We start from the raw sequence: 13,901 nt of genomic DNA, 5'->3' as shown, positions 1-13,901 counted from the left end.
TTCACTTGAGCATTAAGATGGCACCTTACCAAGCTTTGTATGGACAAAAGTGTCGTACGCCGTCTTGTTGGCTTGAGGCTGGGGAAAAGCAGTTTATGGGACCGAAGTTGGTTCATCAAACTGCTGAAAAGTTGAAAATAATAGGGAAAGAATGTTAGCGGCTCAGGATCGTCAAAAGAGCTATGCTGACAAAAAAAGCGAAGACCGATGACTTTTGAAGTTGGGGATTCAGTTTTGCTTAAAGTCTCGCCGTGGAAGGGACTTATAAGATTTGGAAAAAGGGGAAAATTAAGTCCAAGGTTTATTGGACCGTTTAAAGTTCTTCAGAGGATTGGAAACCAAGCTTACAAGCTCGAACTACCAGAAGAATTGAATGGAATTCATAACACTTTTCATGTGTGTTATTTACGAAACTTCACGGGGGAAGTTCCCAACATAATTCCACTTTTGGAGTTGAGAATCGATGAGAACAAAAGGTTGATTGAAGAACCAGAGGCAATTGTTGACCGAAAGACTAAGAAGTTGCGACGCAAGATGGTCGAGTTAGTGCTTGTCCGATGGAAACACACGAATGGGCCGAATCTCACCTGGGAGACGGAGAGTGACATGATGGGTTGCTATCCGCATTTGTTTGTTGATGTGTGATTCCGGGGACGGAATCATTCTAAGGTGGAGAGAATTGAAACGCCTTTGTTTTTGGGCTTGCCATTTTTAGCAATGTAATAGTCTAGGTTAACATTTGTAACCCATTTTGAAATAATAGAAGTGTATTATTTGAGTATTATGTGTTTTGTGCTTAATTGCTTAATTATGTGGTTTGATTAATTAAAAATAAAAATAAGCGTCAAAATTTAAGTGTATAATAAACTTGATATCTCTAGATAATGTTGTAGTAGTTGAAACAAGGTTTCCGAAGATATAAAGAATGCCGAAATCCGAGTTATAACGAAGAAGTTACGACCTGTCAAAGTTTCGCGACAGAACCGGGCACCGTTGAATGACGTAAAAAGTGAAATTTCCGTTGAGCGATATTTAGCCTTAGTGATCTAAACGAGAATCGAAGATCTCGTTGTTAGTATCGAAGCGATAAAAAGTTAGGCGAGAACGGACGTCGAACGAAGAAGTTATGAATTTATAATGAAATTTTCTGTCCCGGCCTATTAAAAATAAATAATAAAAATAAAGTCAAAATTAGCCGACGGAGTCTAAACAAAAGTTGTAGAGCGTAGTCTCACCTTTGCGTGGATATAAAGAACGTCGAAAACGAAGTTCGTATGAAGAAGATATGAATTTTCGAAGTTTATTAAATAATTAATAATTAAATTTAATTATTAAATTTGGTATTATCCGAAGACGAGTCATCGGACTCATCCGAAGTACGCACCGCGTACAGCGAAGGATGTCGACACTCGCACTCGAGGACTTCAGATGACGCATGCGCTTACGAATTCGGAGCAGTACGCCCCGCGTACTGCGAGGCCTCAGCCTCATATAAATAGGATGCGAGGGGTCCGGGCTTATTTGCTCATTTCTCCTCCATTTCGTGCCGAAGCTCTGCATTTTAACCCCCGAAGCCCCGGTAATATTCCCGAGTCCCGAAGGAAGTCCTGAGATCCCGAAGATCCCGAGAAGTACGGTTTTCGAGCCGAAGCTCTGTCCACGAGAAGTTCGATTTTTGTAGAGATCTTCCAGATCTGCTGAGGATTACTACTTTTGCAAGTCGTAGTGCTGCCCGATCATCTTCTGATCAAGTGAGTGTATACTACCCTTCATAAACACGATAATAATACAAGTATGGTTTGAGTGTATTAAGTATATTGTTGTTTATATGTGTGAGTATGCTGTTACTTTCTTCTAACACATAATTAGGAAGTATTTTATACGAGATACTTGTTATGTGTATATTTGGTTATTATGTGTGTGAATGTATATTCACTTTCTTCTATTTTAAAGATCTGATTACTTCTATATGAAATACGTGTTATGTGTGTGTGCCTCATCTGTTATGTGGAAAATGTATTGATTTAGCATGTTATACAGGTTTTGAAAATATATATAAAAATGTATGTTTATTCTACTAATATGTTGGGTAGAACATGGGTAGATAGTTGGTGTGTAATAAACAGATGAGAGGCCTCGATGTTGTTTTGATCCAGTCATCTAGCGGAATTTAGATGACGACCACGGACTTTTCTAGACAGTCCAGTGGAACGCTAGCAGGCTCATAACCTGTAGGTGTTAATGACTTGGGTGTTCATTCGATGTATTCCATCCCCCTCATGGTTGCCTTATTTGACTTATATTGCTGAGGAACCCCCGAAGCATGTGTTGTCACCCCGATGAAATATTCTTAGACTAGATCCTTTGTGTTAGTTATTTTAGGGACATAAAGTGAGAATAACGGGAATGGGTAATTGAGTTATTGTTGGTTGATAATAATTAATTTAATTATTTATTGTGGGTTGAAAATCCTATATGCTCACCAGGCTCCCAAGCCTGACCCACTCAGTTTTATTTGTATTACAAGAAGTGGCGCAAGGGCGTAAGATGGATGAACCATCAAGTTGTTTTGTTTACAAGTCTGTATATGTATATATTTGTTGAATGACTTGTAATGTTATCGTTTATGCTTATTGGTCTGTATCGGAACATGACACCCCGAGTTTTGATTATATAATGAAAATACATTTCTTTTATGAAATGCTTTGGTAAACATTGTTTTATCATGTTTTGTTTTTGGGAACAAATTCCGCAACTCTTTCAAATCAAAAGGATTTACTCTGAAATTATTTTAAAAGCATAAATGAAAATCGGTCTTTTCTGGCCGATATTTTGGGGATGTCACAAAAAATCGTAAGGAATAGGTGGGGGCTGAACACTTAGGTCATTTTCAATCATCATAACTAACTGGGATAGCTCAGAAGGTTGGTCTTTAATGTAAGGAGTGTTTATTTCCATGACATTTTTTGTTGTTTTTTTCAGATTTACCTGCTCACAAAATGCTTGGCATAAACAATTAGTAACACTGTGTCCCCGGCAATGGCACCAATTTGTTTGGGTGTCAAACCAACAAATAATGGGATAAAATAATAACAAGAAAACTCAATTCATTGCTACTTCATACACTAGAGATAGTATAGAGTAAGCAGGGTCGGTCCACAGGAATACTTCTTATTTAGCCATATTCTCACACATCATACAAACAATATTAAAATGGGAGATTATGTTTGAACTCGAGTTAAATCTCATAAATAAACAAGATTAATACTAAAAATCAATAAAAGAAATACATTTCCAATTCGGATTCATATATATGCATTATGTTGTAGGATGTAATTTGACTATGATTCATGTTCAATTTAGGTTGGTAATTTAGATATTAACAAACTCTAATACCCAAGTTGACAAAAGTGTTTTATTTAAAACATGTTCTTCAAATAAAACTTCATTTAATTGATTCAATTCAAACAAGCTCTTGGATCAAATCATTAAATGACATTAAGTTCTCGCAACAATTACCAACAATGCTCAACATTCCTCTTAAGCTTGAGATTATGAACATTTAATCTTTGATTACACTAATTTTGATCTAATTACAACCAATCAAGTGTATGTTACTAATATCAAATCATAAAACATATACGAATTTCACAATTTGATTAACTAAATTGATAAGAACCCTAATTCATTGATCAAATGAAAAAAGAACCAATCAAACATGTAATTAAGTCCAAATCAAAGATTACTAGATAATAAACATAAAGTCAAGTGCAAATTACAACTTAACAACAAATAATTAGGAATCCAGAATTATAAATGATAAAGAAATCAGCCACACATGTCTAAGTTAAACTACAAATTCAACAAGTTTAATCTTCAATTTGACTTACAAAATGCAAATTAATGTGTTTCCAAATATTAATCCACTTCCAAAATCTCCCAAAATCGATTTCTCTTCTCTCAAAATACGACTTAACTTCCCCAAAAACTGGTTGTCCTTCTTTTACAAAGGATGAAACTGTTTTAAAACTGATAACACGTTTACACAGCCCGTGCAAAATAACACTGACCATTTACACGGTTGTGTAAACTCTAAAAGTAAAATGCTCAAATCTGTCAGGCTTTCGAAGTACATTGCTATTGAATATGCGTTTACACGGCCCGTGTAAACTCAATGCTTTCCTTTACACGACTGTGTAAATCTTTGTAAAGTCAAAATCTTCATTTTTTTCTTAACTTCCTCCTTGATGCTCCAATGGTCCCGAAACTTCGTCCACATCTTTTATTCATCACCTTAATTAAGATCCTTCCTTCAAAAGTCCCTGAAATATCACAAAAGTGTGTGAATGGAATTGCATCATGAAAAATCCCGAAAAATATGTAAAATGCATGAGTTTAAACCTAAATGCAATGCACTTTTATGGATTAAAACTACAAAACGGATGCATGAAATGCACTTAACAAAACACACCCCAACCCACCCCTCACCTTACCTTACTTATTCCATCATTTTTTCATATATAAGTAATAGTCTTTTTAGGTAAGACAGAAACCAAGCGCGTAATAAAAACAAATAATATGGACCAAATGTGTAACAAAAACAAACAGTAGAGATTTTCCGAATTAAAAAAAAAAAATAGGGACCAAACACGTAAATTACCCCAAACCATAGGGACCATTCGTGTAATTTACTCTAAAAATTAAGATAATGTTAATATAGATTATATGATGATATAATTTTACGTATATATTTAAATCAACGATTATAATTTTATATAACTAAAAAAAATCTTTTAATTAATGGTTTATTTAAAATAATTGTTTAATAATTTTGAGTTTTTAATATGAAAGTTTAATTAGTTTTATAATTGTGGTTTTCAAGATTTTTATAAACTAGTAATTAATAAAATCAAAATAATTATAAAATTATTGACCAATTAAAACAAAAGATTAATCTAACAACTAGAATGGCGTGTTCGGCACAGAGTGTTTGGGAACGTTTGCAAGCTTTTGACTTCTAGCATTTGATAAAACGCTCAGTTTTGAACATAAAGTTTTGTTTGACACTACAAACTTCTAGCGTTTAGTTTAAACAATACGCCCCAAATCCAAATACTACTTCATGTAGCATTTAACAAAATGCTACAAGTTATAAGTTACCCGCTATCTGCTACCAACTAATTTTAACGAACTCATCGTGAGCTAATTCTCCATTTAAATATTAATTTATCCATAAAATACACAATATTTTTTGCATTTATAGTACAAGTAGTATGGATTAACCTTTTTACGAAGGAATAGTGAAATACTCCATTGAAACATAAGAATTTTCCAAAGAAAACATTTTAAAAAAAAAGGTAAATCTTGGTTGCTATTTTAACCATTTCACGGAAAGAGTGGCTTCAACATCGAACAGTCGCCGTCAGATACCGTGTAAACTCCGAAACATGCAGCACCGGCAATGATCTCTATCACTCCGCCATTGTTCGTCTACATTACCCTCAAACTCGAGCCCCATCGTTTTAATCGCATTTCTGCATAATGAGATTACAATAACATCCCTCCAAAGTCCAATCACTTCAAATCCTCTGCATTTTCTCAAATCAGTTCACGAATTAGATTAATCGATGATGGCATATGAGAATGAGGGCTTTGAAGAAGCCCATGTCTACGCTTCTCCTCATGAAGACATGGAGTCCCTTGTTCTTCACGACGACGATACTAACAATAATTTGTCCAAATCCAATGGCGGAGCACAAGGCAGAGATGATAGTCAACGCCACTACCCTCACAATTCGTTCAATTCGTTCCTCGAGCCCCCTTCGTACGCGGAGGCAGTATTCAGATCGTTCGATGGTGACCACGCCAAGCAAATCAACAGCCACGGTGTTGTCTCCACGTCAATGCCGTCTTCTAATTCTAATTACTTAAAAATTTCAGTGACAGATCCTCGAGAGGAGGAAGATCTAGTTGCCGGCGGGAAGACTTACGTGACCTACTTGATAACCACTTGGACGAATCTTCCGGAGTTCAACGGAACAGAATTTAGCCTCCGGAGAAGGTTTAAAGATATCGTCACGTTATCAGATCGGTTATCAGATTCATATCGAGGGTTTTTCATTCCGATGAGACCGGATAAGAGTGTGGTTGGGAAGCAGGTTACGCAAAAGCAAGAGTTCGTTGAGCAGAGGAGAATGGCCTTGGAGAAGTACTTGAAAAAATTAGCTGCTCATCCTGTAATACGAAGAAGTGAGGAATTAAGAGTGTTTTTGCAGGTGCAGGGGAAGCTGCCATTGATGAAGACCACAAATATGGCATCAAGGATGGTAGATGGAGCAGTGAAGCTGCCTAAGCAGTTGTTTGGAGAGTCTGTTGAGTCAACGAAAGGAGGGGGGGATCTTCTCAGAATATTCAAAGAGTTGAGGCAATCAGTCACGTATGGTTGGGGTGCAACGAAGCCACCTCTGGTGGAAGAGGACAAGGAATTCATGGAGAAGAAAATGAAGCTGCAGGAATTTGAGCTGGCGTTGGGTAATGTATCTCTGGAGGTCAGTTAGTTTGTTCATCTGATGAGTATGCAATCAATCGTTACGTTATTAACCTAAGTTGATCATCATCTCTTGATAATATAGGCTGAAACTCTTGTTAAAGCTCAACAAGACATTGGTGAAACCATGGGACAATTAGGGTTAGCATTTGTCAAACTAACTCAATTCGAGACCAATGAAGCCATGTTCAACTCTCAAAAAACAAGAGCTCGAGATATGAAGAATGTTTCAACTTCTGCTGTTAAAGCAAGTAGATTGTATCGTGAATTGAATGCACAAACCATCAAACATCTAGTAACTGCTCTATACTTCACTTATATTTCAAGAGTAATATCAAATATGATTAACTTGAATTGATTTAAAAACTTTTTTGTTGAACAGGACAAGCTTCATGACTACCTTGGAGTGATGTTAGATGTGAATAATGCATATTCAGATAGATCAAATGCTTTATTGACAATACAGACTCTTGTATCAGAGGTTTCAGCTCTAAATTCAAGAATTGAAAAGCTTGAAGCAGTTGCATTCAAGGTATTTGGTGGTGACAGCTCTAGAATTCAGAAACTTGAGGAGTTGAAAGAAACCATGAGAGTTACAAACGAAGCTAAAAATCAAGCAGTCAGAGAATATGAACATATAAAAGTAACAATTTTGACACTCATTCTACTATGTTTGCTGGATTCTCGATGGTTAATCAATAATATATAATAAACTACAGGAGAATAACAAGATTGAACTTGAGAGACTAGACAAAGAGAGGCGTGAGGATTTCATTGGGATGATAAAAGGATTTGTTGTTAACCAGGTACATAATAATTCAACTTAAAATCTTGAATTGAAGATGAAGATAAAATATTTTTTGTGTTTTGGAGTAGAAATTATTTGAATTTTTGTTTGTGTAACAGGTGGGATATGCAGAAAAGATGTCAAGTGCATGGGAAATAGTTGCCAATGAAACAAGTGGATATGCAGAAAGATGTAGGCGAAAGTAGAAAGTATGTTTTTTTTTTTTTTTTTTTGTCAATAGTGTTAACATTTAGTTATTTAAAAAATTTGTGTAATAACCACCTAAAAAGTGTTCTAAAATGAAGTGTAATTCTAAACATTTTTTTTTTTTAAAATAGGATATGATTGAGTTGCACAAATTCAATGGTGTGTGAATCTGAATCGTACAAGTACCTAGTATCAAAAAAAAAAAAAAAAACTTTCTACTTTTAGAAACAGAATCTAGTCGAACTTATATTCACAACAAGACCCCAACAAAACTCAAGAATCAAAAAATAGTCACCATAAACTACTCATCTTCAAACTTTCATCACTCCATCAAATTCCATCATCGCCGGAGCTGGCGGCGGTTTCCGGTCTAATCTCCTCCAACTGCTGAAGAAGTAGCTGAGCCTCCGGTCTAGCAGAAGGTGACGGATCGACACAATGCAAAGCCAATTTCAATGTATTCAACAACTCATCACCAATAACAGAAGCATCCTTCATTAACTCCAAATCAAATACTTCATTAGTCCACTCTTCTTTCACAATCGAAGCCACCCATTGTGGCAAACCGACACCGTCCTCCGCCTCTCCCGGTGATTTTCCGGTGAGAAGTTCCAACATGATGACACCAAGACTGTATATATCAGTCTTGGTGTTGGCTTTCTTGAGCTTAGAAAGCTCGGGTGCTCGGTATCCGAGTGCACCCGCTGTTGCAATCACGTTTGTGTTTGCAGCAGCTGTCATCAATCGTGACAACCCAAAATCTGCAATTTGGGGGTTGAAAGTGTCATCAAGAAGAACATTGTTTGATGTTAGATTTCCATGGATTATGTTTTGATTAGTGTGGAGGTTGTGTAAGCCTCTAGCCATCCCTTTCATTATCCTCATTCTTGTTGCCCAATTAACTGGTGTATTGGGTCCCCGAGCTGTATAAAAAAATAACAAAACCTTAGACTCCCTATAAAAATTTGAAGCTTTAACATTTATACTTTATTTTAACCAATCAAACCATTAAAGCTTCACACATTTGTCTAATACAACCATTTTGACATGAAATTGGTTGATTTGGTAAATTGCATGTTTGATATTACAAAGTTGACTTTTAACAAATTGAGTAAATTACATGAATGGTTTTGTGTCTTACCTAAAAATACTATTTTGCTATTGATTTTTTAATTTATTTAAATAAACATACCCCCAACCCCACTTTCACCTCACCTTACCTTATCTACCCCAATTTAGTTAAATAAATTTAAAAAAATCAAGCGCAAAATAGTCTTTTTAGATAAAACAGAGACCAAACGCGCAACAAAAACATATTGTAGGGACCTTCCAAGTTAAAAAAACAAGTTAGAGATCAAATGTGTAAATTACTCCAAACCATATGGACCATTCGGGTAATTTACTCTAACAAATTAAAAAAAACGTTTTATTATTTATTTATTTTTAAATTTTGATTAATAAAAAAGCATAATTACAAAATTTATCATCTCATGATGTGATACTTAACAAATTAAGTATCCTTTTGACCAATAATACAAAATGACCACTACTTTTATAGCTATGGTGGTTGTGAATTGCGAGTTTTGATTAATAAAAATCAAGCATAATTACAAAATTTATCATCTCATGATGTGATACTTAACAAATTAAGTATCCTTTTGACCAATAATACATAATGACCACTACTATCATAGCTATGGTGGTTGTGAATTGCGAATTTGACCCCCACCAAAAAAAACTACAAAGAATCTGAACAAGGGTTTTGTAAAAGAAAAATCTATTTCTAAATTGTAAGAACAATGTTACAAGTTCGAAATAGATTTTTTTTGTGTGTGTGTTGGGAGCAATCTCGGTCTCTTTTTGGTTGTCGTTTTGTTGCTTTTGGTAAAAAAAATGGCCAATTTATTATATGACACGTTATAAAGTGATCATTTTTTTTAAGTATTAGTATATAAACTGTAAAACTGTCAAATATTTTTGTAATTTACCCAAAATTAAAGATAATTTATATTTGTAAATGTTATAGAATAGAAGGTTACCATGGAGGAAAGTAGCAAGGCTTCCTTTGGGCATATAATCGAAAACAATAAGTTTCTCCCCTTTTGGACCCAAATAATAAGCTCTCAGTGCCAAAAGATTTTGATGTCTGATTTTCCCAAGTGAATTGACTTCATTTTCAAACTCCTTTTGATTCTTTGTAATCCTTTCTCTCAATCTCTTCACAGCTACTTGATTTCCTTCCACTAATGTCGCTCTATAAACAGTTCCATATGTACTTTTTCCCATTATCTCAGCTGTCGCACACAAAAGATCATCGGCTGTGAACTCCATCCCACCTTCAAAATGTACAAGCTTCCCTCCAGCTTCTCCGGCGGCCTCCCCTTCCCCTTTGCTCGCCGAAACCCCCCTACCACCTCCTTCCACATCCTTTTGCTTCACTGTATCTTTTTTCTTTAACAAACAACACAGAAGTATACAGCAAAGGAACAGTAAACCTGCTATCAAAGCTCCTCCCACAATCAGCAAGACATTTTTAGCTCTTGTTTTCCGGTGGCGGCTCTTCGCCGGAGATGTTGGACACGTGGTTGAAGGGCTGTATCCGCAAAGATCAAGATTACCCACGAAAGCACTTGAATCGAATTTTGAAGAAATTTGAACCGGGACTGGACCGGAGAGATTGTTAAACGACACATTAAAAAATGCAAGATTCTGTCGATCACCCAAGAAAACTGGGATTTGACCGGTGAAGTTGTTGTGAGCTAAATTTAATAAAGTGAGTGAACTCAAATCGGAAAAGGTAACGGGTATGCCGCCATTAATGGAGTTATAGGAAAGATCTAAGCTTTTAAGCTTAACAAGTCTCCCAAATTCACTAGGGATTTCGTCGCTGAATTTATTATGACTGAATGAAATCTCTTCAAGCTCAGTCAACTTGCTTAAAGACACAGGAATCTTTCCGGTGAAAAAATTATGGTCAAAAGTCAAAGATTTGACCACGGGTTTATCACCACCCCAAGAATCAGGGAGAACCCCTGAAAATTTGTTGAATTGGAGAGATAGAAACATGAGGGAATTGGATTGTGTGAGGGACACAGGAATGGAATCTGATAACGAATTCAAACTCAAATTGACATTATAAAGCTTAGTGCAGTTACCAAGGGAATCAGGGATTCCACCCACCAAAGAATTATTACTGAAGTCAAGATTTTGAAGTAATGTGCATGAACCCAATGTAGGAGGAATTGAACCTGTAAACTTATTGTTGAACAATTGAATCCCTCTGAGATTTGGCAAGAACCCTAATTCCTTCGGAATTGAACCTCCAATGGCGTTATTATGGAGACTAAGCTTTCTAAGAGCTTGAAACTGGCCTATTTTTGAAGTAATATGACCACCTAGACCTCTCCATGGAAGCTGTATGATAATCACCTGTCCTTGAGCACACTTGATTCCTTCCCAACCACCAGAACAAGCTCCATAGCCACTGTCATTCCAGCTTTTCAAGAAACCATTTGGGTCAATGAGTTCTTGTTTGAAAGCTTGGAGGGCTTGAAGGTTTGATTCTGAGACAATTATTCCATCCCAAGATTGGGTTGAAACAACAAAAGGGGAACTGCAAATTATGAGTAGGTGTAGTAGAAAGGTGAAATAGTGTGTGTTTTTGTTCCTATTTTCTTTCTTTTTCTTGATGGGGGTTTTGTATTCGTGTAAAGGAGGGGATTTCTGAGATGGGTATCTGTGGAAATAACCAGAAAATAGTAGGTGTAGCAGTAAGGTGAAATAATGTGTGTTTTGCTTGCATTCTTCTTTGGTGTTGGATGTGTGGAAAGTTTTGGTTGAAAGATGTTGATCTTTTTGAGAAGGGTATTTGTGGAAAATGAAATTGGACTCCATTGATGGATCAAGAAGAAGAAATCTTTCTCTCTTTTGTTTCAGAGAGAGAGAGAGAGAGAGAAAAAGAATGTGTGTGTGTGAGACACACAGAGATGTCTGTGTGTGTGTGTGGCGTGTGAATGGAACAGTGGATAAAGACGGTGCTTTTGTAGTGTAGAACTGTTGATGGTGAAAGATGATGAGGTCTGCTGATGGTTGCACGTGATTGGCACGCTTTTTGGACACAAAGAAAGATGCAGATACCTTGGTAACGAAAAATACGGATGAAAAATTTCAACATAGTAAACTTAATATTCTCTTACTTATTTTTTAACAATATATATATAATAACTGACAGAGTTAATGAAATATTATAGATAATAGAATTATATATAATAAAAAAGATTAAAAAATCAACAAAATGTTCAGCATTTTTTTCTATAAAAAAGTACATATTTCAATTTCAGTACTCCTTGTTTTGGAATTTATGTTCGTATGGTGTATAATCACTATTATTTTGAGAGAATACAGTTTAGGTAGCCGAGAAAAATCATGCAAGTACTACAAGACAAGTGAGTTCATTTGCTGATATCTTCTTAAAATTAGGTTGATGCGACATATATAACAATATATTTGAAGAGCTCGTATCAATTTCTTCACACCAACTAAATATCTGTTTGAGATGTGAGTATAATAAATTTAATAGGAGTAAATGATTAATAATATCATCATATTCAAATTGATACTATATTCAAAAGCTTCTACCTTGAACTTACTCCCTAATATGCTTTTCATTCGAACATCGAAATTTGGTCGGCTGTTTCTAGAAACGAAATGCAATCACCTATTTTATTAGCTTTTTCTGTTAAAGTGTTTTGTTCATTTTACTCATGGCTCGGCATCACACGTGCTCACACGTGCCTCTATGTTAGCAACGGCTAAATTTCTTTCCTATTTTGTCCTTCATGTTTTGTAGCCTGCTCCCTGTAACGGCTAAACTTTTATGCTTCTTTACGTGATTCACTCTCCAAGTTTCACTTGCCTCCCCCAAGAAACTATATGAATATATGAGAACGAAAAATCCTATAAATAATTTAATATGTTATTTTTTATTATCATAAAACTTAAAAACAGTTAATGTCTGAAATCAATGTTAAGATATCGCATGATCTTTTTTTTTTTTTTTTTTTTTTGGAAAGGGAAATTATGTATGATAATGGTGGGACCCGTCAATTGCAAATTTAGTTTTGCAATTATATAAATTACATAGAGCGTGTTTGGCAAAAGTAACTGTTAGCTGGAAGTGAGTAGCGTTTAGCTGGTAGTGGGTAGCTAGTAGTTGGTAGCGAGAAGCTGTAACTTTTATTTGTTATATGAATGTTTAACAAAAGTAGCTGGAAGTTTTTGAAATATATAAAATTACATAAAATGATAGTTGATTAAAAATAAATAACTATATAAATATATTTTTAAGGATAATTATGTAAATTAATTTCAAAAGCTCAGGAGCGTTTTGTTAAACGCTACATGAAGTAGCTTTTAGAATCGGATCGCTTTGTTAAAACTAAAAGCTAAATGTTCGTACTGCCAAACACACCCATAATATTTTTTGGGTTTTCAGGTTTAACTAAATTAGTAGTCTTGTAATGATATATGTTATAGTAATACGAAGAAACACTTCTTTTTGCCATATTATCTTTGCCCATATCATTTTAATTAATTTCGATTGTCTGTATTTCGATGAAAGACTCTTATCAGAGATTTAAAAGAGGTTGCAAGAATGCTCGATATTATTAAGATAATCTGTCTTGAATTGGATCTTGAACTGAATATATATATATATATATATATATATATATATATATATATATATATATATATTTAATATTTTAGTTTTCATGTGATGGTATAAAGCTTTGTTCGCGTAGACACTAGGAGACCATTACTGGGGGATTTACTTATTATACTTTTTTTTTGTGAGGGGGTGTAATTAGTAGAGATGTGAGTTTATTAGCAGGTTGGTCATGAGGAGAGTTGTCAACGTTGTTGATCTAATGTGTCTTCTTCCTCAGTTAGGTGACCCACATAGTGAGCTTCTTATTCTGTGATCTTGTATAGGTATAACCAAACTCATCTTCGGCTTGAGGATGTGTCCACCCGTACACATGGAGGAGGTTGGATAATGCTTTAACAAAGGATGGTGGTTTGTGGATGTCATTTCTTTAGAGACATCCAATGGCGATGGATTGTTTATTCATTAATTTGGAAATCTAGGGTTGTGTTAGGTAGCAAAGGCTCCCTCCTATGTTTTTATGGCCTATAGAGCCTACTCTTGAGTGTTACAAGGCCACATCTACGTGCCATTAAGATATGTTGTATGTATTTTGATTACGTTTCTGTTTTGGTGCAACATCTCAAAATCATGACCTATTTTTTCATTTTTAAAACCATTCCAAAATTCATAAATTACATAAACCATAGTCTCTC

At 35.2% G+C, this 13,901-nt stretch overlaps 2 protein-coding genes across 2 annotated transcripts; one reads left to right on the top strand and one right to left on the bottom strand.

The window, feature by feature from the left end:
• The first annotated feature begins 5,391 nt into the window (after positions 1-5,391).
• LOC145013092 (sorting nexin 2A-like) lies at positions 5,392-8,520 on the top strand. The gene is made up of 5 exons (XM_078971892.1): positions 5,392-6,548; positions 6,633-6,842; positions 6,930-7,190; positions 7,267-7,353; positions 7,454-8,520. The coding sequence occupies exons 1-5, from the start codon at positions 5,628-5,630 to the stop codon at positions 7,538-7,540; spliced, it is 1,566 nt and encodes a 521-aa protein (XP_078828018.1). The 5' UTR covers positions 5,392-5,627; the 3' UTR covers positions 7,541-8,520.
• On the bottom strand, positions 7,736-11,570 carry LOC145013091 (putative leucine-rich repeat receptor-like protein kinase IMK3). Its single transcript, XM_078971891.1, has 2 exons — positions 9,581-11,570; positions 7,736-8,464 (listed from the first exon to the last, which is right to left on the bottom strand). The coding sequence occupies exons 1-2, from the start codon at positions 11,433-11,435 to the stop codon at positions 7,872-7,874; spliced, it is 2,448 nt and encodes an 815-aa protein (XP_078828017.1). The 5' UTR covers positions 11,436-11,570; the 3' UTR covers positions 7,736-7,871.
• Between the last annotated feature and the right edge of the window lie 2,331 nt (positions 11,571-13,901).

This window comes from Lactuca saligna, chromosome 8, assembly GCF_052625555.1.
Source record: "Lactuca saligna cultivar CGN05327 chromosome 8, ASM5262555v1, whole genome shotgun sequence".
In the NCBI taxonomy this organism is placed as follows: domain Eukaryota; kingdom Viridiplantae; phylum Streptophyta; class Magnoliopsida; order Asterales; family Asteraceae; genus Lactuca; species Lactuca saligna.
This window is presented reverse-complemented; position numbering and strand designations above follow the sequence as displayed.

What these genes read in the sequence shown, in the direction of transcription:
- LOC145013092 (XM_078971892.1), top strand. Translation starts at nt 5,628, where the DNA reads ATGATGGCATATGAGAATGAGGGCTTTGAAGAAGCCCATGTCTACGCT. An exon ending in GAGAATATGAACATATAAAA is followed by an intron (nt 7,191 to 7,266) that starts GTAACAATTTTG and finishes AATAAACTACAG; the next exon opens with GAGAATAACAAGATTGAACT. An exon ending in AAGGATTTGTTGTTAACCAG is followed by an intron (nt 7,354 to 7,453) that starts GTACATAATAAT and finishes TTTGTGTAACAG; the next exon opens with GTGGGATATGCAGAAAAGAT.
- LOC145013091 (XM_078971891.1), bottom strand. Translation starts at nt 11,435, where the DNA reads ATGGAGTCCAATTTCATTTTCCACAAATACCCTTCTCAAAAAGATCAA. An exon ending in CCTTGCTACTTTCCTCCATG is followed by an intron (nt 8,465 to 9,580) that starts GTAACCTTCTAT and finishes TTTTTTATACAG; the next exon opens with CTCGGGGACCCAATACACCA.